At 47.4% G+C, this 23,316-nt stretch overlaps 1 protein-coding gene across 1 annotated transcript in view; it reads right to left on the reverse strand.

Annotated features, from left to right (window-relative positions):
* The window catches only part of WIPF3 (WAS/WASL interacting protein family member 3), a 73,961-nt gene that overhangs the window by 4,964 nt on the left and 45,681 nt on the right, over nt 1–23,316 (reverse strand). The window contains exons 3-7 of the mRNA XM_032305105.1: nt 14,826–14,958; nt 12,482–12,613; nt 6,324–7,091; nt 4,025–4,174; nt 2,941–3,042 (exon numbers count right to left, since the gene is read on the reverse strand). Of these exons, the coding sequence (XP_032160996.1) occupies nt 2,941–3,042; nt 4,025–4,174; nt 6,324–7,091; nt 12,482–12,613; nt 14,826–14,958 (1,285 nt within the window). The remainder of the gene's footprint in view (nt 1–2,940; nt 3,043–4,024; nt 4,175–6,323; nt 7,092–12,481; nt 12,614–14,825; nt 14,959–23,316) is intronic.

A 23,316-nucleotide genomic window follows, 5' to 3' on the forward strand; every position in this document is an offset into this window, starting at 1 on the left:
GGGCACTTCAGGTGGGTCTTAGGAGCCATGGGGTTGGATTTCTAATTGACATCCCCTTTCGTCGTCAAAGAATATTCCATCGCATGGCTGTACGTTTTGTTTATCCATTCATCAGTGGATGGACACTGGATGTTTCTACCTTCTGGCTATTGCCAAGAGTGCTGCTGGGAATATCTGTGCATGAACTCTTGTTTGAACCCCGTTTTCAATCCTTCTGGGTGTATACCCAGGAGCGGAATTGCTGGATCCTATGGTAATTCTACAATTGACTTATTGAGGAATATAACACATTTTTAAAACAATTAAAAAATTAGGTAAAATCATCCTATCAAAGAAAGAAAACCACTAATATGGGCAGGGTGGAGACAGTGAAGAGGACAAGTGGAAAAGCCACGCACGAGGGTGTTTGTGTGCTGTGTGCGGGTGTCAGGAGCAGAGAGAGAAAGCGAGCAAGCGGTTGGAGACGAAGCCAGAGCTGCTACGAGACAGCATGAGAACACACTCATCCCACAGAACCAACACCATCTCCCAGATCACGAACTCCAGTCTCGGGGAACCAGATCAGTGGGGAGCAGGAGGAAAACTGTGCGAAGAAATGGAATCAGACAGGCATGAACTGTATCAGACTCACACTAATAGAATTACCAAGGTTCTACCCTACGGTTCACAGGGAGGGCAGGAACATGCCAGTGTAATGGTGCTCGGAAGCCAAAGGAGGATTTCGAGTCGGCCGATGCTGCATTATTCTAAAGCTGTATTTTATTTCTGAAATCGCAAATACTCTTCCTGGTCTGTAGGATGTCAGTTCACTTAGCAGGTTTTCTTTTTCTTTACGTTTCTTTAAACTGCATTTTTCCTGAGCATCCAGTTATTTTTGTGTGTATATAGCCCTGATGTGGCCATTTCTCTGTGATGAGAGGAAGCACAGATGGTCAGCTGCGCCCTCCTGGCGAGCTGTACGAGGCACAGCCTTGTTTCCATTCCCAGGGAAGGGACCAGGCACCATGGGCTCAAAAAGCAGCAAACTATTGAATTTACCGCATCTGAAGGTTGAAGGACTGCCAAGCACAGTACTGAGAAAGAAGTGAGATTTTGGAGAATCTGCTTTTCTGGAATGGTTTAGTGCCAAGATTAGCAAAATAGGGCAAGCAGACCAAATCTAGAAGGCTCCTGTTTTTTGGTTTTTGTTTTTTTAAAAGATTTTATTTATTTATTTGACAGAAGAGATCACGAGTAGGCAGAGAGGCAGGCAGAGAGAGAGGGGGAAGCAGGCTCCCCGCTGAGCAGAGAGCCAGATGGAGCTCAATCCCAGGACTCTGGGATCATGACCTGAGCTGGAGGCAGAGGCTTTAACCCACTGAGCCACCCAGGTACCCTGAGGCACCTGTTTTTTGTAAATAAAGTTTTACTGGAAGACAGCCATGCCCATTCATTTTTGTATCGTCAATGGCTCCTTTCTGGTCAAAACAGCGCAACCAGATAGTTGTGACTGAGACCAAAGGGCCCACAGAGCTTCAAATTATGTCGTTTCTGGCCTCTGGTTTAGGGTCATGGTCAGTAACCAAAAAGCCCCCAGGGGCCAGTTGTCACATTCACTGTCTGGGTGTAGCAGAGAACGGTGGGATTTGTGGCATGAACATGGCCAGTTAACAAACACCTGCTTAGGGAAAGGAATGAGCCTTGCAGGAGTGTGACCATATGGAGTCCGTCTCTGGCCCTCCGTCTCATGCTGCTCCTCTCTCCTTCCTCTCTGTCTCTTAGTTCACAGCAGCAGTGTTTGCACATTATTTTAAAAGCACACAAGGTCACTTCTCTCTAAGTGTACAATCCCAGCAGAAAAAGACCTGCCCAGGCTGATTTCAAGAGGATCTGTGAGCTGAGCAGGGAGCAGGTGCACGCTCCCTGATCTGCCTGCAGGGGGATGAACCCTGGAGGAGGGACGTCGCCAAAGTCCGGTTCACGGTCTTGGGCTATCCCAGGACCCAGACGATCTTCCATGCTAGTCCACAGATGTCTGAGACCGGGGGCCTGACTCCCGTTGGAGCGTGGGAATCAGCTTTCCTTATTACTCCATGCTGTTGTCTCTGTCCCCTCTTGCCAGCCCCTGCCTGACTGCGTTGGCTCAGCACTGGCCCAGAACTAATAGGCAGCTTCGCTGTGTGCTTAACACTTCCCACTTTGCTTTTCTTTGCTTCCTGTTTTCCTAAAGTACTTGCTTCTCTGCCCTTTGGGGCCTGAGGGTTACGCCAGCCTCTTCCTCTTCCACTCTTGGGGGGCTAAGGAGGTAAGCAGAGTGAAGGCCTCTACTTGGAGGCTGGCCACATGATGAAATATGGAGAAGTCAGGCTCTTATCAGCCTGAGACTTTCGTCCTTGGCTGGACACTGCGATCACCTGGCAGTTCTCAAAAATACTGCCACGTGGGTCCCCTCCTGCATTTTTGATTTATGGGTCTCGGTGCAGCCTGGCCTTTGGGATTTTTAAAAGCTCTGTAGGTCATTTTAATGTGTATTCAAGGTTGAGAACCACTGACCTAAGGACATTCTTCATTTCACAGTCTGCCAGAATTCTGAACACTCATTTAGAATGTTCTCGGGTATTAATACGAAGCTCCTGTCTCCCATTTTGCTGTTGTCTTGGGGTGGTTAGCAACTTTATCAAAAACTCTGGGAGGGGAGGGACAAGCGGTAAATCCAGGCACTCAAATCCAAAGCCAAACAATTCACTCTGGAGTTCTGTAAAAAGCTTCTAAAGAATCACTGGGGCCAGGATAAGTTAAGTGTTCAGATCCTTCCAGAAGCAGGAATAGCACTGTATTCTCCTAGTAGTACGGTGAAATCATAACATCATCCTTTAGGCAGCCTGTGGTCCATCAATGCATACTAAGCATTTAATTCTGGAGGGTCAGGGAAAACCAACGGGCTTCCCAAGTGGTACTTACTTCTGGGGATCTTGCTGGGGTAAATCTTCTGGCATGGTTTATATTCATCTGGAGGAGGAAAGTCTTCCATGGTATGGAACGTGAATTTAGATTCAAAGTCATCTGCACACGTGGAAAATAGAAAAATTACTCTGGTTATCGTGATGAACTTGAAAATTTCCAGGAGCACACAGGTTTGCCTGCCCAGTTCAAGGGCTTTAGTGGTTGAGCCATTCCTCCTTAGGAATACTTATCTATCACCTCTCAATTTTTACTGCTTAGCTCAGACAAGGGGAATCAGGAAAAGTGAAATCAACAGACTCTCCCTATCATCCACCCCACTTCGCTTTGACCAATATCTTACGGAAACTTCTAAAGGGAGAAATCACGAGCTATCCAGGGTCCAGAATCAGAGGTGGGGAACGTGACAGCAACAAGGGACCAGCAGAGTGCCTGGGACCTGCAGCTACTCCTGAGCCCCTGGTGAAGGCTTTTTTTGGAAGGGGTGAGCAGATTAAAAGACCTCAGCTTGGCTGGTGGGAAGGAGCATAGCTTATGTCCAGTGGGAGACCTGGAACTCCGCAAAGCAAACAGGGTTTTCCCTGAGTTCCTGATTGTAAGGAGACAGGAGACTTGTGGCCCTTTTATTAGTTGGGTCCCTGCTTTGTGACCTAGGCTTTGGGTCTGACCCTAGAGAACTTTCCTTCCTCTCTCGGTATTTTTGCCCTAACCGTCCCTCTGTCTGGTGGGCCTTCTACTCATCCCTTCACCTTTTCCAGACCCCTCCATTCCTTCTATTGTCATCCAATAGGCGTGGATTTCTCCACGGAGACAGACAAGACACACACATATACAGTCTGAATGTTGGTTTTCTTCTGTCTTTCTCATCGCAATCAGAAAGTTAGAGGATGACTTCTGGAGCCTCCCAGAAAGCCTCAAGGGAAATCTTCTTTAACACAACTTGCCGGCTGTTTTGCCCTGGAGGGAGCTCCCTGCTCTTGCGAAGCACACACCCTGACATGCTGGGCTGGCACACTCCCTCCAAGGGCCAAGGGAAACCACTCCCACACGGGCAGCCAGCGCAGCACAAGGTGACCCCACTCACCGAGGATATGCAGGCTTCCGTTGCGCAGTTGACCTGCCGGCTGCTGTGCTGGGGTCCAGGCTGGGGCCTGCTGGCTTCTGCTTGAAAGCTCTGTGGTGGGTGATCTCGCAGGGGGTGCTGGGGGTGGATTTAGCTTCCCCCCGCTGGTCCCTTAGAGAAAAGATGCCAGTGTATTGTTACAGGACCGGGGACAGCAGATGCTATAACCTCCTGGGGGAGGGAGGTAATGTACTGAGGTCCCGGGATGTCACAGGATCTGGTGACTAAAAGGGCTGCCTCTGGGGCTAAGCTGCTTGGGACTGCATTCCAGCTCTCCTGCTGGAGTAATGACAACTCTTTGTGCCTCTGTGTCCTCATCTGTAAAACGGGGATCACAGTACACACGCCTCCTTGGGGGTGCTGAGAGGGCTGAATGAGTGAAGTCAAGTGGCATGCAGCAGGGTTCAGTAAATGTTAGCTGCTGTGACAAGAAGGACGATGACGGCCACCTTCAGGATCAGAAGGCACAGCCAAAGGAGGGGAACCACTGCAGAGCCCGAAGAAAGGGAAGGGCCGTCTGTAGGTGAAGTGTATGTGTGTGTGTGTGGGGGGGCAGGGGGTGAGACGAACAGGCTGTGGGCTGACTCCTGTCCCCAAGGTTCTGCTTGGGGTGGGGGCGTTCCCTGCCTTGCAGACCTTCTCTTCTCCCTGTAGTCAGCCTAAATCCACCCCACGTACCACAAAACTGCCACCGTGACAACCTTCTTCTCTCTCCTCGCCCGCCTGAATCGGAGGCACTGTCTTCTCACCACCCCATGAACACTTCAGAATCATGGGCAGCTCACCAGTGTGAACGCTGGCCCTTGTGGTGACCAGTCAGTTCAAAAGAGAATACCTCGGACCTTATCTCTGTGACCAACAGCCTCAAAAATATTCTTGCCCTTTGCACCAGGAATCCCTTTTGAGGCACCTGTCCATTCAAAATATCCTAAAGGTGGACGACAATTGCTACAAAAGTGTTTCCTCCAATACTAGTCACAATAACAAAAAAGAGAATCAACTAAATAGTAGAAATCTGGTAAATACTGATGATCAGTTGAATATACTTATGAACAAGCTTTAACTTGAGGAGACTGCTTATAATGTAATATTAAATTAAAACAGCATAGAATATTATATATTCAAAATTGTATTAATTTTGTAAATCTGTAGATACTTCCAGGGGGGAAAAAAAAAAAAAGGAAGGGACAAGTTGTCACCAGACTATGACAGCTTTTATTTCTGGGTGACATTACTGTCGGTGATTTCAATTTCTTTCTATTTGCTCTACAGGGAGCCTGTGCTATTTTTAATTTGAGCAAATACATTTAAGAAACCTTCTGCATGAAAAGATTTTCTTAAAGACTGAAGAATATATGTGCGTGTGTGTGTGTTGGTGTGTGTGTGTGTGTGTGTGGATCGCGGTGTTTGTGGGCACGTGTGGATGGGTGTGTATGTGGGTATACTTTCTATTCAGAAGGACATGAGGCCAATGAAGCCTCCTTGCCAGGTGGAAATCAGTCGCGGGCATGCATGCTCAATCCAAAATCCCCTCTACTAGGTATGTGAAGGAATTATTTTCAATATTTGGCTCAAAATATGGACCCTTAGTTTTCTCGAGTCAGCACGAGAACTGCCAAAAGGAAGACAGAATGTGAATCCAGTCTGCCGAGGGCCAGTGCCAACGGTGGCTAGGAGCCAGGCTGTAGAAACTCCGGCAAAAACGACACCAGACACCTGGTTCTAGAAACAGACCGCACCCACAGCCCCCTCAGGCTGGAGATTTGGGTCTATGAAGGGTGAGAGTAAGAAGAAATAACGCTTCTCTAGAGTTCAGTGTTGCCAGGCCCTGCTCCAACAATCACAAGAGGTGGAAACTATTGCTGGCCCCATTTTACAGATGAGGAGAAGGAAGCCCAGAGAGGCTAAGGGATTGCCCAGGGTCACACAGCTAGTAACTGCAAGGTGATCAAAGCCAGAATGCCCCGCCTGGGTCTGGGTGATCTTGGACAAGCCTTTCAGCCTCGCTCCCCCTTGGCTTCCTGTCCCTAACATGAATACAACATAAAGTCCCATACAACAAGTATGACTGTGCTCCATGAGGGGCACTGATAGCTCAGTTCTAAAACAAATTCCAAGAGTTAAGACATCTCAAGGTGTTTCCAAGTGGGTCTGCCTTAGGAGCAAGGCTCTGGCTGTGTCCCTAGCACCTTCTTAATCACTGGCGAGGGCTGAGTGGTCCTTTGCTACGGCCACCCTGGGCCCGAAGACTGGTGCTTACCTGGGCCTCGGCCGGGCCTCTTCTTCTGCAGGAATGGCTGCGATACTGGAGGGGCTGGCGGTGTCGGCAAGGCCTGCGCACTGGACTTGGGGGGTTGGGCCTGGAAGCTGGGGGACTTGGGGGGCGGGAGGAGTGGAGCCTCACTGTTGTTGTTAGCTCCTGGCAAAGGAGGAGCAGGCACAGACGACCTCGGGGTACAGGAGGCATAAAGAGGGGGTGGGGGTGGCGGAGGCGGTGGGGCGGGTGGCTCCCGAACATCTTGGGTGGGGCTGGCAGCATCTGCACTGAGCCCCGGATACCCACAAGGGGGGAGGAGAGGGAGTGGGGGGGGAATGGGCGGCAGGTGCAAGGGGGCTAGCTGAGGCTTCAAGGCCTTGTCACTGAGAACAGAGGTCAGAGGGGGTTGGGGTGGGGTAGGAGGGAGGGGTGGGGGTGGGGGCGGAGGAGGAGGGGGAGGTGCAGAGGGGAGAGGGGGAGCAACCCCTGGGGTGTTCCCTTTGGTGGGCGGGCCAGGCGGGGACACCAGTGGAGCTTTGCTGGGGGAGGAAGGGGGCAGGGGTGGGGGTAGGGGTGGAGGAGGTGGGGGTAGGGTGGGAGGCGGTGGGGCAGGCATGCTGGGGCGAGGAGGGACTGCCCTGGAGGTGCCATGAGCCTCCGAGGCATTGCCTAGCCTGGGAGATGCAGGGGGGTTAAGTGGGCCACCAAGAGCTTTCGTGGGCAGCCGGGGAGAAGGTGCTCGGGAGCCAGGGGCCTGCCCTATCTTGCCACCTGGAAGGAAAACAAGTTTTGAGTCAGCTCAGAGACAGAGGAAGGAGAAACCCAAGTTTGTAGGCAGTGAAGACAGACACACACCATCCAGCATGATGTCCATGAACTGCGTGGTGGGCGTTGTCATCCTGCAGGGTCAACCGGAAGCCTCAGGGGCAGCACCTGCCACAGCCCAGCTCAGGCCACCAGGCTGTGGTGCAGGACCAGCTTTCCTGTTCCATCCCACCTCTGCCCTCACCTGCCAAGGGCCCAGGAGTCTCCCAACCCAGAGCACAGGACTGTTCTGGCCTCCTTCGGCCTTCCTCATTACAACACCACCCTCACACTCATTCACCACTACCCACTAGTCAGTGCAGTTGGGGACCCAGTCCTACATCCTAGTTTGGACCTTCAGGTGTACCAACAAGAGGTTCCTTGCTAGGGAGGCTTTCCTCATGTCCAGCATGGTGTGAGCATTTGTTTTCTGCAGCAAGATCAGAAGATGAATCATTCCTTGAATGTATAAGGTCACTCAGAAGACAGTGGGAACTGACTTGGGGATCCAGGTCCAATGACCTTGAACCTCCCAGTTCCATGGCCTCTGGAAGTTGCAAAAGACATGCCCATTTGCAACAGGCTCTCTGTCTCCTGGTCTCCTGGGTCTCCTCAACTCACAGATCCACAAACCCCAACTTGAAAAATAGGGCTCTTGGGAACTCACAATGGCACACTCCTCACAGCGATGTGTGTTTGGTGTGCTTCAGGGAAGGCTGGGCAGAGGTGCACCCTAGGAGGGCCTTCCACTCTTTGCACAAAGCCCTTGCACCGTACCGTGCTCTTTCCCCCATATCCATCTCTCGCCGTGGAGAAGGATGTTCCCTTCTTCCTTTACTAAAGCATGGAAGGTCTGCGATCCCTGCTTAAATGTGTCTTTAGAGCATCACCATCCGCTCAGGAGGCACGCTAAAATAATCCTTCCAAACAGATACGCTGCTCTCCCGTATGGAATTCTGGGGAATCCGTCTTTTCTTATCCTTGCACCCTTGTATTTTATTACCCTGATGAAAACATGTGCAGAACACGTGAAAAGATGGTTGCTTCTCCCACTTACAGCTTCCCGGGTGTTGCAGAATAAAAACCATGAATTTCAAATCAGGTTAGAAACCCCAGCGTCTGGTGGCAGTTCTGAGCTATTCAGTCGATGAGTCTCCAGTTGTGTTTACCCAACCAGGTGCAAGATCGTACCCCAAAGGGCTTGATGCCAAAAGCCAGGCAATCAAAGAGAGGTTGGCAGAGGGGACGCTGGAGCTGAAACTCAGTGGGCCGAATGGCAGCACGTGGCCTTCCACAGGGATGCCCCCCACCCCAACCCTGCCGTCAATGAGGGGACAGTTACCTGGGCAGCACTACTCATTACAGGTCTCGATACCAAATGGCGGCTCTGGGGGCAGGGTGGTGATGTCCCCATTCCTCTGTTGAGGGTTTTCTTTGGGGCCATTCCAGAAGAGATAACGTCTTCATACCAATGCCTCCACCCTGTCTGACATCACTGATCCCCATGGGGTCTAAGACAGGCACTGCTGTAACGGCTGGCAGACCATGATCAGGAGGGAAGGCCCCCACCTGGCCTTGCCAAGGACGGGATCTACCACCCACAATGCTAATGCTAGACATTTCATGGGAGGTCTAGGGCGGGTCAGGCTCAGAGATTCCTGCCTCCAAGCCTGCTTCCACAGCACACAGAGATGGAGAGGGAGGACCAAAGCAGTCCCTAACAAGGTGAGGCCTCCCTATATGCCTACTCTCCCCATGAATTTAAAAGGGCTAATAAGTTCAAGGAGCATAATCAGCCCCTGAGTAACCAATGCAGGCTTTGGAAATGACTGAGGACACCAAGGGCCCAAGATCCCAAAGCTCTTAGAACGAGTCAGTTAAAAGTACAGAAGCTTCTGTTCACTAAGCAGCCAAGCAAATGAGAAGTGGGCAAACTTATTTTTATCATGACATGAACAGCGGAGGCAAGGCAGGCACAAATCCTCACTCGGCTTCTCCTCAGGCCCCCTCCAGGATGAAGCACAGAGCAGGCAGCACGCACTGCAGGTGAGACCCACAGACACAGGAACTAACAGTGTCAAGTGCAGGCCAGGAAAGCGGGTAGCACGGGGCCAGTAGAGAGCCAAGGGAAGGAAGGAGGAGGCTTTCCTTTATCACATAAACGCTACCCCCAGAAATCCAACTTGGAAAACAAAAGGAGACCACAGAGAGGGTGGGGAAAGGCCAGCTTGAGTGCATCAAGAGCCTGGGGTCATCAAAAGATGAAAGATGTGTATGTTCCTTTAATCTGGGTATGTTTCCAGAAGACCTTAGATGGCATGGAAGTCTCATTACACATTCCATCGAGCCCAGTTCCTCATCCTATCTTATCTTTTTACTTTTTAGTTTTTTAAAAAAGATTTATTTATTTGGGAGAGAGAGAATGAACTGGGGAAGGGACAAAAGGGGAGGGAGAGGGAGAAACAACCCCCTCCCCCCCGCCATGAGCAGGGAGCCCAATGTCTGGCTGATACCAGGACCCTGGGATCATGACCTGAGCTGAAGTTAGATGCTTAACCAACTGAACCATCCAGGTGTCCCCTATCTTTTTTTTTTTTTTTTTAAAGATTTTATTTTTATTTATTTGACAGAGAGAAATCACAAGTAGGCAGAGAGGCAGGCAGAGAGAGAGAGAGAGGAGGAAGCAGGCTCCCTGCTGAGCAGAGAGCCCGATGCGGGACTCGATCCCAGGACCCTGAGATCATGACCTGAGCGGCTGACCTGACCTAAGGCAGCGGCTTAACCCACTGAGCCACCCAGGCGCCCCAGGTGCCCCCTATCTTATTTTAATGATCACTCCCTCAGAACTCTAAGCCAGGACCACATTATGACTTTTGAAGACATTTTATAGGTGCATTGCTATAAAGACAAATACAATCTTTGTCTCTAAAAGTTCATGGTTGGTTTTTTAAAAACCATGGTTTTTGGTTGATTTTAAAAGATATCCAAACATTTTCACGGGCTATCAAAAGTACTGTAAGCACCATACTCTGTTTTCTTGACCTGATGGCCCTAAGCAGCCATGCTACCCACTCCCACATTCCATTCAACAAATATTTACTGAGCATCTACTATGCATCTGGCATTTTAAGGCAGTAAAAAAAAAACATAGTTTCTGCCTTCACAGAGCTTACCTTTAGAGGGAGAAGACAGAAATAAACAAATAAACCAGTAAATATATAATATGTCAGATGGTGATCAGTAATATGAGAAAACTAAAGGTAGAGGGTATATGGAGTAAGGCGGTGAGGCTGGTATTTTATATGGGTTGACGAATAAAGCCTCACTGATAGATTGATCAGGTGCCACTTGAGCAGAGACCTGAAGGAAAGGAGAGCATGAGTCATGAAGACACCTGAGGAAGAGTGTTCCTGATCAAGGGAGCAATCAGTGTAAGGGCCCTGTGGCAGCAACATGCCTGGCCTGTACGAGAACAGCGAGAGGGCCATGCAGCTGGAAGGGAGGGTGTGTGCTAGCAAGAATGGTAGACAGTAATGTGAGAGAGGTAGCAAAGGTCAAAGTCCTCTTCTTTGAATGACCAGGGGGCTGATGGAAGGGTTCTCTCAGAGAGGACAGCCATGGTCTGTTTTACTCTGACATGCCACCCACCCCATACATCTATTTATTGGCTCTGTCCTTGAGCTACCATCCTGTAGCAGGCATCATCAGTCACTGCATTATGGATTTCCATTTCCTCTACAGAAATTAATCCTTGTTTAACAGAGTGGTTCAAGCATCAGACACCTGTGTCCTAGTGTTGACAGGTAGGAATAGAGATGAGCTGGCTTCTTTGGCTGGTCTCTGTTAAAACTGACTAGGGGCTATTTCTCCTATGTGTACTTTTATGAAGAGAAACTAGTGGACAGTTTATATATAATAATATATATAATATAATACAATTTATATGTATAATAATTATAACATATAATATATCATATAATAATTATAATACATAATAGAATTATGTACTTATTAATATAAATTAATTATATAAAACAATATATCATGTATAATTATAATATATAATAATATAATATATAATACATTATATTATATGATGTTTATTTGATACCACTCAGGAATTTTGAAAAAGAAGGCACTGGGAAATGCCAACCCTCTTTGGTAAACCTTTAGCAAAAAAGAAGAAAGGCAATGGCCTCTGAGAAGGTTCAAATTGTATCTGAAAGCATCCTAGAGCCCTTATCTTTGCTGGACTTTGTCAGTAGGTAACAAAAGCAAATGCATCCCATTGTGACAAACAACCACAGAGCCCACTGAAAAGGTTGGCAAACCCCATGCCAGAAGATTCTATACCAGCAACGTTTGGGGCTTGATATTCCCTGATTAATGCAATTCTCGGAGCTTATTCCTGCTTGTTGGCTAAAGAGAACAATAATAGGAAAAACACTTCTATCACACAAAATTAATAAGTAATTGCCCAATTTTAATGCAATGCTTTCAAAATACATGATACCCATAACACACAAATGACTGCAGTAGACTGGCTGAGGAAATGGCCTTGATTATCCACTCACTCCTGATTCTATGATCTTTAAAATGTGATTATGCAGACCTTCCATCCAGAAGTGAAGTGTCTTTCCCCACCCTTGTTTCTGGGCTGGTCCTGTGGCTTGGACGAGAGGGTGTTCTAGGAAGCAATATTGTGGCAACTTCAAGACTAAGCCTTAAGAGACTTTGTATACCCTACCACCAACAGGAAAAACAATCCCAAATATTCTGCCAGACACTGAGAGACCATATGGATGTGTCAGGCCAGTCATCTCTGCTGAGGCATGAAAGATTTAAGAAATAAAATTAGCAAAAGCCACCTTACCCACTTACCAGAGGGAGCCCAGGTGAGCCCATCCTAAACTGCCAACCAGAGAACTATAAGCCAGATACATGGTTGTATAAGGTCCCTAAGTTTTAGGCTATTTGGTTATACAGCAACACCTAACTGAGAACAATGCCTGATACGTTATGGTGATATCACTAAGATTTTTCTGAAGGGCTTTATACCTTTGGTCTATACTTTGCAATGGGGGCCCCAATCACACCATTACTAAGCACTACACACAGTGGCAAGTCATTCTTCAATTATTACAATGGGATGATTTAAACAGGATGATGATTTACAAGATCCCTTGAGAACAATGCTTTGGGTAATTCCAGGTTATGCTCCCAAACCATGATCTCCAGCTATGCAACTTTCTCTTAAAAACATGCCACAATCCTCATGGCTCAGGACGGTTGCCCGGCCGATTTTACGTGTCAAGGACAGAAAGATCACCAGGTAGTCGGTCTGAATTCTCCCTTACCTGCCACATCCCTCTGGCCGGCTGGTCTCAGCACAGGAAAGCCACCAGCAAACAGATCTCCCAGGCTTGGGGGTGTGCTTCCGCCTCGAGAGTTTGCAGACCCTCCTCCTTCTTTGTTAGTTCCTTTAGAGCCTTTCAGAGAAGAGGCAAGTAGATGAGGACTTCTGAGCAGAGCGGAGCAGCCTGGTCTCAGTCTGGGCCGTGATCCAACAGCACCCAGGGGAGCCTTCCTGGCCTTCCACCTCCAGCCCTTCCCTCCTAGTGGGCATCTTTCCCAAACCCCTCTGCCTGGTTACCCCGCAGACTCCTGGCGTTCACACCTGTCTACTACTCTCTCTCGATTCACCCAGGAACTGACCATTGGTAGCCGAGCGCCCTGGAAAATGACCCAAACGAAGGGACCTAAATGCTGCCATCCCACTGATGCCGGAGGGGGAACTGGCAGCACCTTCCAAATGTGAGCACCCAAATGTAGGTGTAGCACCAGCCCTATTTTCAACTCGACTGTTGTGGGAGGACCAGACAGAGAAAACCCATGGATTTAGTTCAGTCAGTAATTGTAACTTCTCGTCCACAGAGTGTGGCCCAGGACTACAAGCAGGAAGGGAAGGTCTGCAATGATTGGTGCTTTGGCATTTTCCTTCTCGATCTCACCAGCTCTTACTCCCTGAGCCCTGCACCCTTCCCTGCATCTTTCTTCTTGTGAAACCCTCGGGGACAGGTGTCCGTAATGCCAGCCTTCCAGATGTGTGTGATGACCAACTCCATGCAACGAGAAAGCATTCGGCTTAGACAAGAATGCCTAGCAAGAAATGTTCACAGCCTGGGGCTAACTTGCACAGAGTTATCAGGGCACCGTGCCCACTGGTGGATGAATGTGTTCAGATTATTCTGAGTATTTATATATATTACCTATCGACTGGAATGATTAGGGAATGAGTGTTCCAACCAGATGGGTTTATCTGGTAATTGGGCTTCACCAATTAGTGGGTCTCCTGGAAACTGATTTTATTGCAATTGTTGAACATACTTCTTAAAGTAACTTATCTATCCTTGTATATGAAAATATATAATTACAGACACTAGATACAATTACATTTTTAGGACTATCTTTGAGAATTACCATCATGTGCATCATTGAAAACTATATGAAGACATAACAAGAGATGACATTGATAAATAATTCTGCATAAGTTATTTCAACCTTCAGCAATCGTGACCAAAAAAAAAAAAAAAAAGAAAGGAAAAAGAAAGAAAAAGCAATTATCACTACCTCCCGCATTTTGTAGCTGAGTGGACTGAATCTCAGAGAAATTCCCAGATACACCTGGTAGCAAACTCAGGACTCAGTCTGTGGACATCCTTTTTCCTTGTGAACATGATTTGGCACACTTTAATGTTGAGACTTTAATTTTTCTCTCTTTGAGGACTAGGTGGACGCAGGGTCAGTGACCTTTAGAGGGTATCTCACCATGGATGAACACAGACTGGAATATTCGGACGATGGAATAGTCATCGACAGTAAGAAGGTGCACGCTACAGCTTGGATGAACTTGGAAAACATTATGCTAAGTGAAGGAGCCAGTCCCCCAAGGCCACCTATCGTATGATTCTATTCACATCAATATCCCAAAGACACAAACCCACGGAGACACACAGTAGACTGAGCAGCTGCCGGGGACTGGCGGAATGGTGAGTGACATGTCATGGGCGTGGCGTCTCCTTCCGGGTGATGAAAATGTTCTGAAACTAGACTGAGGTGATAGCTGCAACCACATCGTGAATGTACAAATGCCACCGAAATGGACCCTTAAAATGGCTAAGGTGGTGAATTTCATATTATGTGTATTTTTTTTATTAAAAATTTTTTTAAAGATTTTATTCATTTGACACACAGAGAGAGATCACAAGCAGGCAGAGAAGCAGGCAGAGAGAAGCAGGATCCCCACCAAGGAGAAAGCCTGACGCGGGGCTCGATCCCAGGACCCTGAGATCACGACCTGAGCCAAAGGCAGAGGCTGAACCCACACCGAGCCACCCAGGCGCCCCATCATATTATGTGTATTTTGTCACCATTAAAAGAAACAGTTATTCCACCATGGTTTTACTTGTTTGTTTAGCAACTGAATAGTGGTAGAAGATAGACTCTAAACCATCTGCAGACCTGGAAAGGGAGCTCTGACTCTCACTCACGTGGCCTGTACATTGTGCAAGTCTGCGATGGCCCAAAGTGCGTCCTGGGTAGCAAGTGTGGCCCCTGGCCTGAGCAAGCCAGAGGTGCCTGGCTGAGGCCCACGTGGCCTGCCCTTGATGCACGTCAGGCCCGGCCCAGCTGCTCACTTACTCTCAATCTGTGGGGCACTGCGGTCATTGATCTGCGTGACTTTCCGTAGGCGAGTTCCTTGCTGGATATCAGCCAACAGGGCACTCCGACCTTTGGGGTCTGCCTTTCTCAAGTTGGAAGTGTCTGTACCTACCTGTAAGGGAATAAGAGGGATTTGATTATAACCGCATATAATACCATAATCTGCTTTTTGCTAGTACAACTTCCTCGTGTCCACTCCCTTTTCCCTACAAAAATCTTTCAATGTGTAGAGCTCCTTAGGGCTCTTTTCTATCTGCTGGATGGGATGCTGGCTGATATCATGAATCACTGGATAAAATCAGATCTTTAAAATTTGCTCAGTCGAATATTGTTTTTGAACACTTCTGCCGTAGCTTGGGATGACATGGCAGGGGTGTCCATGGGCTCGCGGAAACAGGGAGCACCAGAAAGAATAAACACAGGTTGGTGGCAAATAAGGGCAGGTGTAGGACTGTATGGAGAGACACAGCCTGGAGGAAACACAGAAGGTCTACACCATGTGCACGGAGTCCTGGTTAAACAGTTCTCGGAGCCAGAAATACTTTTTAGCACCTGCTGTATGGGAGGTACCATGTGTCTTTGGCTTTCAGCTGAAATACCAAGATTTCAGAAGCTTTTTCTAACCCTCCAGTCTGAGTAAGCCCCTCGCCCCCCACCCCCACCACCCCGTGTTCTCTCTTAGGGTACCATCTTCTTTTTTCTTCTGCCATTTCTATCATCTTGTATAAACGTCTATGTATCTTTCCTTGTGGAAAATGGCCATTCTCGGTTACGAATTTAAGGTTTGCCACTCCCCCCACCCCACCACCGACCAGGACTCTGTATCAGGAGAAAGATCTTGTTCGTTTTGTTCACAAAGGCATTTCTAGAGAGTGTAACAGGATCTGTCTGCAGATAACGCATATCTGCAATGATGGCCAGACGAAGATGGGTGAGTGAACCAGACCCCGGATATCCAGATACGCTGGCCTTGCCTATAGGGGCACATGTGTGTGTCAGGACTGTAGGACCCACGTGCATGGAATGGAGCCACTACAGAATGCAGCACATGACGTAAGTCCTACAGAGAGGAAGGCCACGGAGACTTCAGAAACAGCCATACCCGTCAGGCCACAAGGAAGATACGAGGCTTTAAGACGGTCCTTGAAGTATAGATAGGCTTTACAAATCCTTGCTGTAGCCATTTCCTGTTCAGCAAAGGACAATTCAGCTGTGTTGACGACATAGTCAAAGACCGCAGGGTCACAGGCTAGAAGCAAGGGCAGCTGCGGTTTTAGCTCCAATGTCCTGAACGTGCATTTTCAGACTGACTTTACCGTTCTGGTGAGGCATCTTCCGAGAGCTTTGAAGGGCACACGCTTCAAAGCTGGGTTCTTGTTGCTGGGAAACAAGCTTTTTCAGCCCATGAGGGGAGGGGCTCGTGGGTCACACAGAGCAATAAGCAAAGCAGCACAATCCAAGCGATACACGTTTTTTAGAATGCATTGTTAATGCACATGTACAACAGGGAATTTCTCATACAACATGCTTTTAAAGGGTCTCTATAGAAACCATTAATATCAAGAAATCATTTTAAACTGCAAAGTTTTAAGATCTTGAAAGTCTCTCATTTTATTTATCAGTAGTTAATGACAAGAAAAAAGAGCCAACAGAAGTATCATGACCCTAGTCGAGAGGGTATGAACATTTTTGCAAAAATCTAGCATTACAATCTCAGACATGTGTTAGGGTCAGAGATTGGGGGGGCAGAGTGCTTTGTCTCTTTCTTCCTAGTTACAAGGTAAATCACCCACTGAATTATGATGATGGTCTTGGCCCAACTCAGGGGACAGACTTGGGGAAGGCAAAGGTTAGAATGGTGTGTCCTTCTGTTTAAAGAAGCCGCTGGACCCATGAACAAACCTTATAGCCAATAATCCTGGGGTGGGAGTGAGTCATCCCATCTTATTTAAACTTGACTATTTATTACCCAAATGTATCCCCTGTTCCCCAACCTTGCCCATCCCAAGCTTTTCAGGTGAGGGCTATGAAGAAGGTTCTATGTCCTCGGAATAATTATTCTAATTTGAGTATCTACTTAGCCCAGTCCTCAATAGGTTCTTGATGACTCTACATCACAGATTTGTTGATAAGCATCTTCCAAATCAGCAGGAAGATACGGCGTGTCATACCATGCGTACACGTTGGAGTTCAATTGGCTGGACTAAATTGAATATTCTTCCTCCGACTTCTTGGGAGTCCTTTCCTGCTGCACTGTCTGCCCTGATGACTTTCCACTAGAGGGCTCTCCCTCCCCTGATATTGAGATGGTGTCAGTCAAACCTCTGCTGTGAGGTCAAGAACCAGGAACCTCGGGGGCTAGGGTGACCCTAGAGATTTAGGCTTAATGGATTTTGTGCAAAAGGACATCTAAGGACATATTCGTTTGCACACTGAAAACGATTACACAGTGAGCGTCATTTCTACTCCACCTGCAATATTTTTTTTTTTTTAACAATCCACACATAATTTGCTTTCTTAAAAAACCCCAAGAAGTCTTGTTACTGTGGTTACAGGATACAGAAACAGAAAAGAGATTTCCAGATATTCACTTGTTCTTTTATTCTATGCAAATACTGGTTACTAGCAACTTCACTGAAAGTATAGTCGACAGAGCGAAGGCCACTCCTGGACACTTTTCCTGTGGTACTACATCCACCAAACTTGCCTCCTTCACCGCGCATGCACGCGCACGTGTGCAAACACACACACACACACTCAGGAAACCGAAACATTGCTTCAGGTTTGTTTTTGTTCTTTCTCAACATTGCTGTTGAGTGCGACAATCTGTTAAGTTCCGCATAAACCTTTTGTGGACTCAATTTCCCCACAGGGAGCTCCAGATGGAACAGTGTGGATCCCGAAAAGATGAAAATAGCAGAATAACAATGCAAATGAGCCCACCCTGAGCCATCCAAAGGCTGAAGAACTGAAGTGAACCAGTAAAGACAAAAACTGTTAGAACTGACAGTTCTCACAGAGCCAAGGGTGGTGAAGTGTCTGTTCTCCATCTTGATAAACCAGAAACGCTTCTGCATGTCCCTTCGTCATCCCAGAAGATGAGTTGATCTGGTTTCAGCGTGGTTGGGGGCTGTGTGTGTGTGTGTGGGGGGGGGGTGGCAGTCCAGCCCAGAAAAATGCGCGTCCTGCTGTTTGTCACACTGTCACCATATGCTGGCCATTCCTGCATCTGTTTGAGTCATACTGATTTCTGTGAGAAACACTAATAAAAAAAAAAATCCAGCCAGTTAATCCAAATCCAGCAGGTTGTTTGTCTCAAGGATGATCTAAACCCCATCATCTTCATACAATTTCAGCTTTGCTGCTTCCGAAAGGTACATTCTCCACTACGGCTGTTAAACCTAAATTTAGTTCTCAGGTTTCCAGGCACACAGCCTGCTCACTCCCTTGGCCCTCAGCCCACTCTTCCACCCTTGGGGGCCGACAGCTCTCAGCGGCCAGGGTACTTGGATTTCGGGACCAAACCTGAACCGCCAGGCCAGCCTGACTAGCACTGCCTCCCCCTGCCACTACCATCTTGCCGGAGGAGAACACAGAGAGCCTGGGATCCGGAAGACAGACGTGAAATATCTCCAGAGAAAACTGACGCCGTGTTCCCTACACCCCAAATGTGCTGCTGAAGGGAAGGCTGTTCCAGAAGGAAGGGTACTGGGAACTAACAGTGTTAGGTCTCATTTTTAGAAATCCAAATATGCAATTAAAATCCACAGCAAAAAGAACGGACCCTGTAACCTTCTTTTCTATAGCCTGGTTTCCTGAACAACTGCAGGCAGACCGTGACGTTCCCTAAAGTACCAGCCGCCTCCCACAGTGCCACTTCCCATTCCGGGAGGGTGACAACGGCACCACAGGTCCAAAACGGAGCCACCTGCTCCTCCAAGACGGCAAACCAAGACTTAATTATAGTTTCCTCCCCTCCCAGGAATGTGACCTTTACCCAGTCAATCCGAGTTGACCCCAGTTCTATGATCCCTGCCCTTCACCTTATCTAAAATAGTCTTTTCTTTTACGACTTCCCTCTCCCACCCCCCCTTCTCCCTTTATTTATTTATTTTTTTAAGATTTTATTTATCTATTTGAGAGAGAGCATGAATAGGAGGAGGGGGCAGAGGTGCCCAAAAGAACCAGCCAGGTGCCTCAACTGGAAGGTGTTTAAAGGCAGTAAGGGCTTGAGGGCGGGACGGGGGCAGGGGCGCCTGGGTGGCTCAGTCCGTTGAGCGTCTGCCTTTGGCTCAGGTCATGATCTCAGGGTCCTGGGATCGAGTCTTGTGTCTTCTGGCTCCCTGCTCAACAGGGAGCCTGCTTCTCCCTCAGTCCCTCCCCCTGCTTTCTCTCTCGCTCTCTCTGTCAAGTAAATAAATAAAAATCTTAAAACAAAACAAAAAAACTTCCATATGGTATGACTCCTCAGACCTCCCTTCCGTTTGCTAAATGGGACGCTCCTTGAATCCTGAATTGGTGAGTACAGTCAATTAGATCTTTACGTTTACCCAGCTGGATTCTGTGTTTGTAACAAAAGGCAAAGAAGCATCAGGGCCTTTCCGTTGGAACTCTGGGTGTGTCTGTTCCCATCCTCTGCATCCTCAGAGAAATGACTCCTCTGGAATGACTGGCTACTGGGCGCCTCCAGCCCAGGGGCCTGCAGGCCTTCTCGGACCCTCCCTCTTCCCCATTCCCTATAGCTGCTCAATCACAAACTCCTATCGATTCTTCCTGAGCGATTTCTTCAGAATCTGGCTCCTCTTCCCCATCCCTGCAATGCTGACTTCATGCAGGCAGTGGGGTTCGACGCCGGCTGCCTCCAGATATGCCACTTTGGCATGTTGGTAATTTTGAATTAAAACTACATAAGAAACAGCCAATGCAAGGACACTGACTATCCTTTGTTTCCCTGTGAGTGGGAAAGAAGTTTCCCATGTGAAAAGTAACCCCCTTGTACTAGGAGGAAAGGAGACATTCTTAGCCCCAGAGATAGGAATTCCAAGGCCAAGAGGGTTGTATAAACAAACCTTGTTACTCCTTTGCTAATTTACTACCCCAAGTCCAAACTTCTTTGTATTCTCAATACTTAAATTTTTTTTTTTTTTTTTTTGAGAGAGAGAGAGAGAGAGAGCACGCACGGGGTGGGGCAAAGGGGGGAAAGGGAGAGGAAGAAAGAGAATTTTAAGGGTCTCACAACCCTGAGATTATGACCTGGGCTGAAATCGAGTGCCAGCCACTTAACCAACTGAGCCACCCAGGCATCAGCGTCTTGTCAACTCTTTACAAATACACTGTTTCTTTGTCTAAAAGGTCTAAAAGCTGCCTGCTTTGGTCACTTCTTTGACTCTCCTATGTCTACGAGTTCCTATGCATACAAAACACATTTTTCTCATGTTACTCTGTCTTATGTCAATTTAATTATCAAAGAACCTAGAGAGGGAAAAAGGGAAAATGACCCTCCCCTCCCCCCACCGGTCAGCATCACCTTGGGATCCCGTCACCTGGCCTTTATGCCTCCTGTCTTCCTGCTTTCCTCCACTCGGCTCTCAGGATGACCTGAGTAAGGGCCATGTTACTTGTCATGTCCCTCCCCACCGTAAAACTTTCCACTGGCTCCCAGCGCCTCAGGAGCAAGTTCGAATCCCTTCACATTGTGCAAGGCTCTCCATTTCTCAGGCACTCCACACTTGAGCTCACCTCTGGACCTTAGCTGGAGCTAATCTCTTCTGCTCCTTTTACACTTGTCTTTGGGATCCGACCTCCGATCCCTGACGTCCGGATGAAGAGCCCCTTTTTGTTCCTCGAGCAACACGTTCGCCCTCAGCAGAGCACCTGCCACCCAGACATGTCACTCTGCTCAAAACTTATTTTTCCCTCTCACTTGGGATAAAAAATTCAAAGCCCTCATTCATACGGTCTGCTAGGCTTAACTGCACTTCTGTATGCTCTCCCGAGTTTACCTACCAATGCCAGCATTTTTCTGTCCACACCAGTGTTTTCAAGCAGTTCCACTGTCTAGCAATCCCTCCCTAACTGCAAGCTGTGCTTGTGGTACTTGTTTTGAGCAATTCTGAGAATTTTGATTTTAATATGAATTCCAAGGCCCTTCAATAGGGAATAATCAGATGGAAACGGAAGCATGTAGGCTGGGAATGGAAAGACAGCAATAAAGAAATGCGGAGAAAGAGGAATCTGAAGGTTGTACAAACAGCGCCCATGGGTGGGTTGTAGAGGCAGGGATTAGATTTAACTCTGCTGGAGCCATGAATTTTAGAAGGCAGTCAATTTATGGATAGTGGATTGGATATTGGACAAAAACACACCTTTAAATTCATGTAATAGTTATTTTATCTGCATCATAGCTAAATGAATCTGTAAGTAGTTCACAGGAATTGCTGGAGAGAGGAGCCCTGAAAAGAGGGCCAATAGAAATCAGTAGAGCAATCTTAATTATTGGTTATTAGTATTGGTTATTAATATGTCTCAGTCATATATAAGATCTGAGTGTTGATTCTGTGCCACTGGATTCAGAGCTGGGGATACAGTATGGGCAAGACTGTGAGGATCCTGTTCTCAGGAAGCATATCTATGTGTGTGTGTTTACATGTGTGCATGTGAATATAGGTACACATGTGTGTGTAGACACATCTTGCACACCTGTACATATACATACACAGAGATCCTCTGCTGTCTGAAAGTTCAAGTTACTTCACTTTTGCAAAATACCTACATGAGCGCCAATTTTTACTAAATACAAGAAACCAGAAAAGGCTTTTTGCTTTTTCAAGAAAAGCGAAAATTATTTTGGCAGTGAGCCTCACAGAGGCAGCCAGGACCAGGAGAGCCCAGCTCCTCACCCAGAAGGACGCTTAGCATCTTAGCATCAAGCTGCCTAGCTTAGAATTGTGTCTGTGGGCACCTGTGCTTTGTCCCAATTTATTCTGTGCACCTGTTAGCAAGATGTGTCCTAAGGTACCAGAAGAGCCTGGGAAAGGTTATAGTTTGGGTCTGGAAACGTTCCAAAGTGGTTCTGTATAAATTGATGGTAATTGCTTTCTCAATGTACGTTTTGACTTACAAAAGTCTTCAGGGGAACTCTACCGCCAGAGAGCGGGGTAAACCGCATTCCGTGTAATTTATTTTCTGGACCTGAGCCTCGGAACTGGTCTCCACAACTAGGACCCCAATCTATCTTCAAGTCTGCCTCAGACAACTGTGTTGAAGGCACCCGCTGTCTGACTCCCCTCAGAATGCTTCGGGGATTCTCCATCCTGGACCGAACCAAGGAATCTAGCCACACTTTCCCAAGGAAGCTTTCAACCTTATTTTGTATTTCTTGATGAGTTAAAACCGCTCTGGATTCCTCCCGCGTTTCTTTTCTCCTTCCAAGCCTGTGCTCATGCTTCTGCCTCTTCTGGGAAGGCTTCCCTGGCCCCAGCCCTGCCTACCTGCTCAAACTTTTACTTCTCTTTTAAGCTCCACATAAAAAACGGTTTACTTCATGAAATCTTTTTTTTTCTTTTGAACTTCTTCAAATTAATTTTTTCCTTATATGAGCCACACACCTCCTCGAAAGCACACTGTAATTCTCTACAGCACTGCCAGGTCTTTCAAATATTCAAGTTTTTTTTTTTTTTTTAAAGATTTTATTTATTTATTTGAGAGAGTGAGAGAGAGCATGAGCGAGGAGAAGGTCAGAGGGAGAAGCAGACTCCCCGTGGAGCTGGGAGCCCGATGCGGGACTCGATCCCGGGACTCTGGGATCATGACCTGAGCCAAAGACAGTCGTCCAACCAACTGAGCCACCCAGGTGTCCCTCAAATATTCAAGTTTTTATAGGCTTTTCTCTCCCCTCATTTCTTTCTTTCTTTATCTTGATTCTGGGATTCCAGTCATATGATGTTCTAGAAAAGGCGAAACTAGAGACCAGGTAAACCTATCAGGCATTCTTTGGAGCAGGGAGGTTTAATCGGTGAAACACTTTCCAGGATACTTTGATGATAGGCAGAGGCCATTATGCATTTGTCAAAAGCCATAAAAGTTTATAGAATAAACAGTAAACCATACGCATGCAAATAAAAATAATCATTTAGGAAGTTGCTGGATCCCAGGGAAGAATGCAGAACATGACAGAATTATCAAACCTGTGTTACAAATGAATGAAAATCTTACTGCACCCTGTGTCAAAAAAAGACACTGGTACATGTAAATTTATATATAAATGAGTCAAAACTTTTAAGAATCAAGGCAAAGGAATTGCATAATAAATCCTGGACTCTATATGATCCTGTCATTTCCCACAGAGGTACTGGCTAACAATTCTGAAACTGCTCTCCAGGTCTTCTGCCGTCCTGGAATTGGACAATTCACAGGTGACAAAGGGACAAAGGGGAGCTACAAGGCATCTCATTGTTGGAATAGGAGATTA

Source organism: Mustela erminea, chromosome 11 (assembly GCF_009829155.1).
Source record: "Mustela erminea isolate mMusErm1 chromosome 11, mMusErm1.Pri, whole genome shotgun sequence".
In the NCBI taxonomy this organism is placed as follows: Eukaryota; Metazoa; Chordata; class Mammalia; order Carnivora; family Mustelidae; genus Mustela; species Mustela erminea.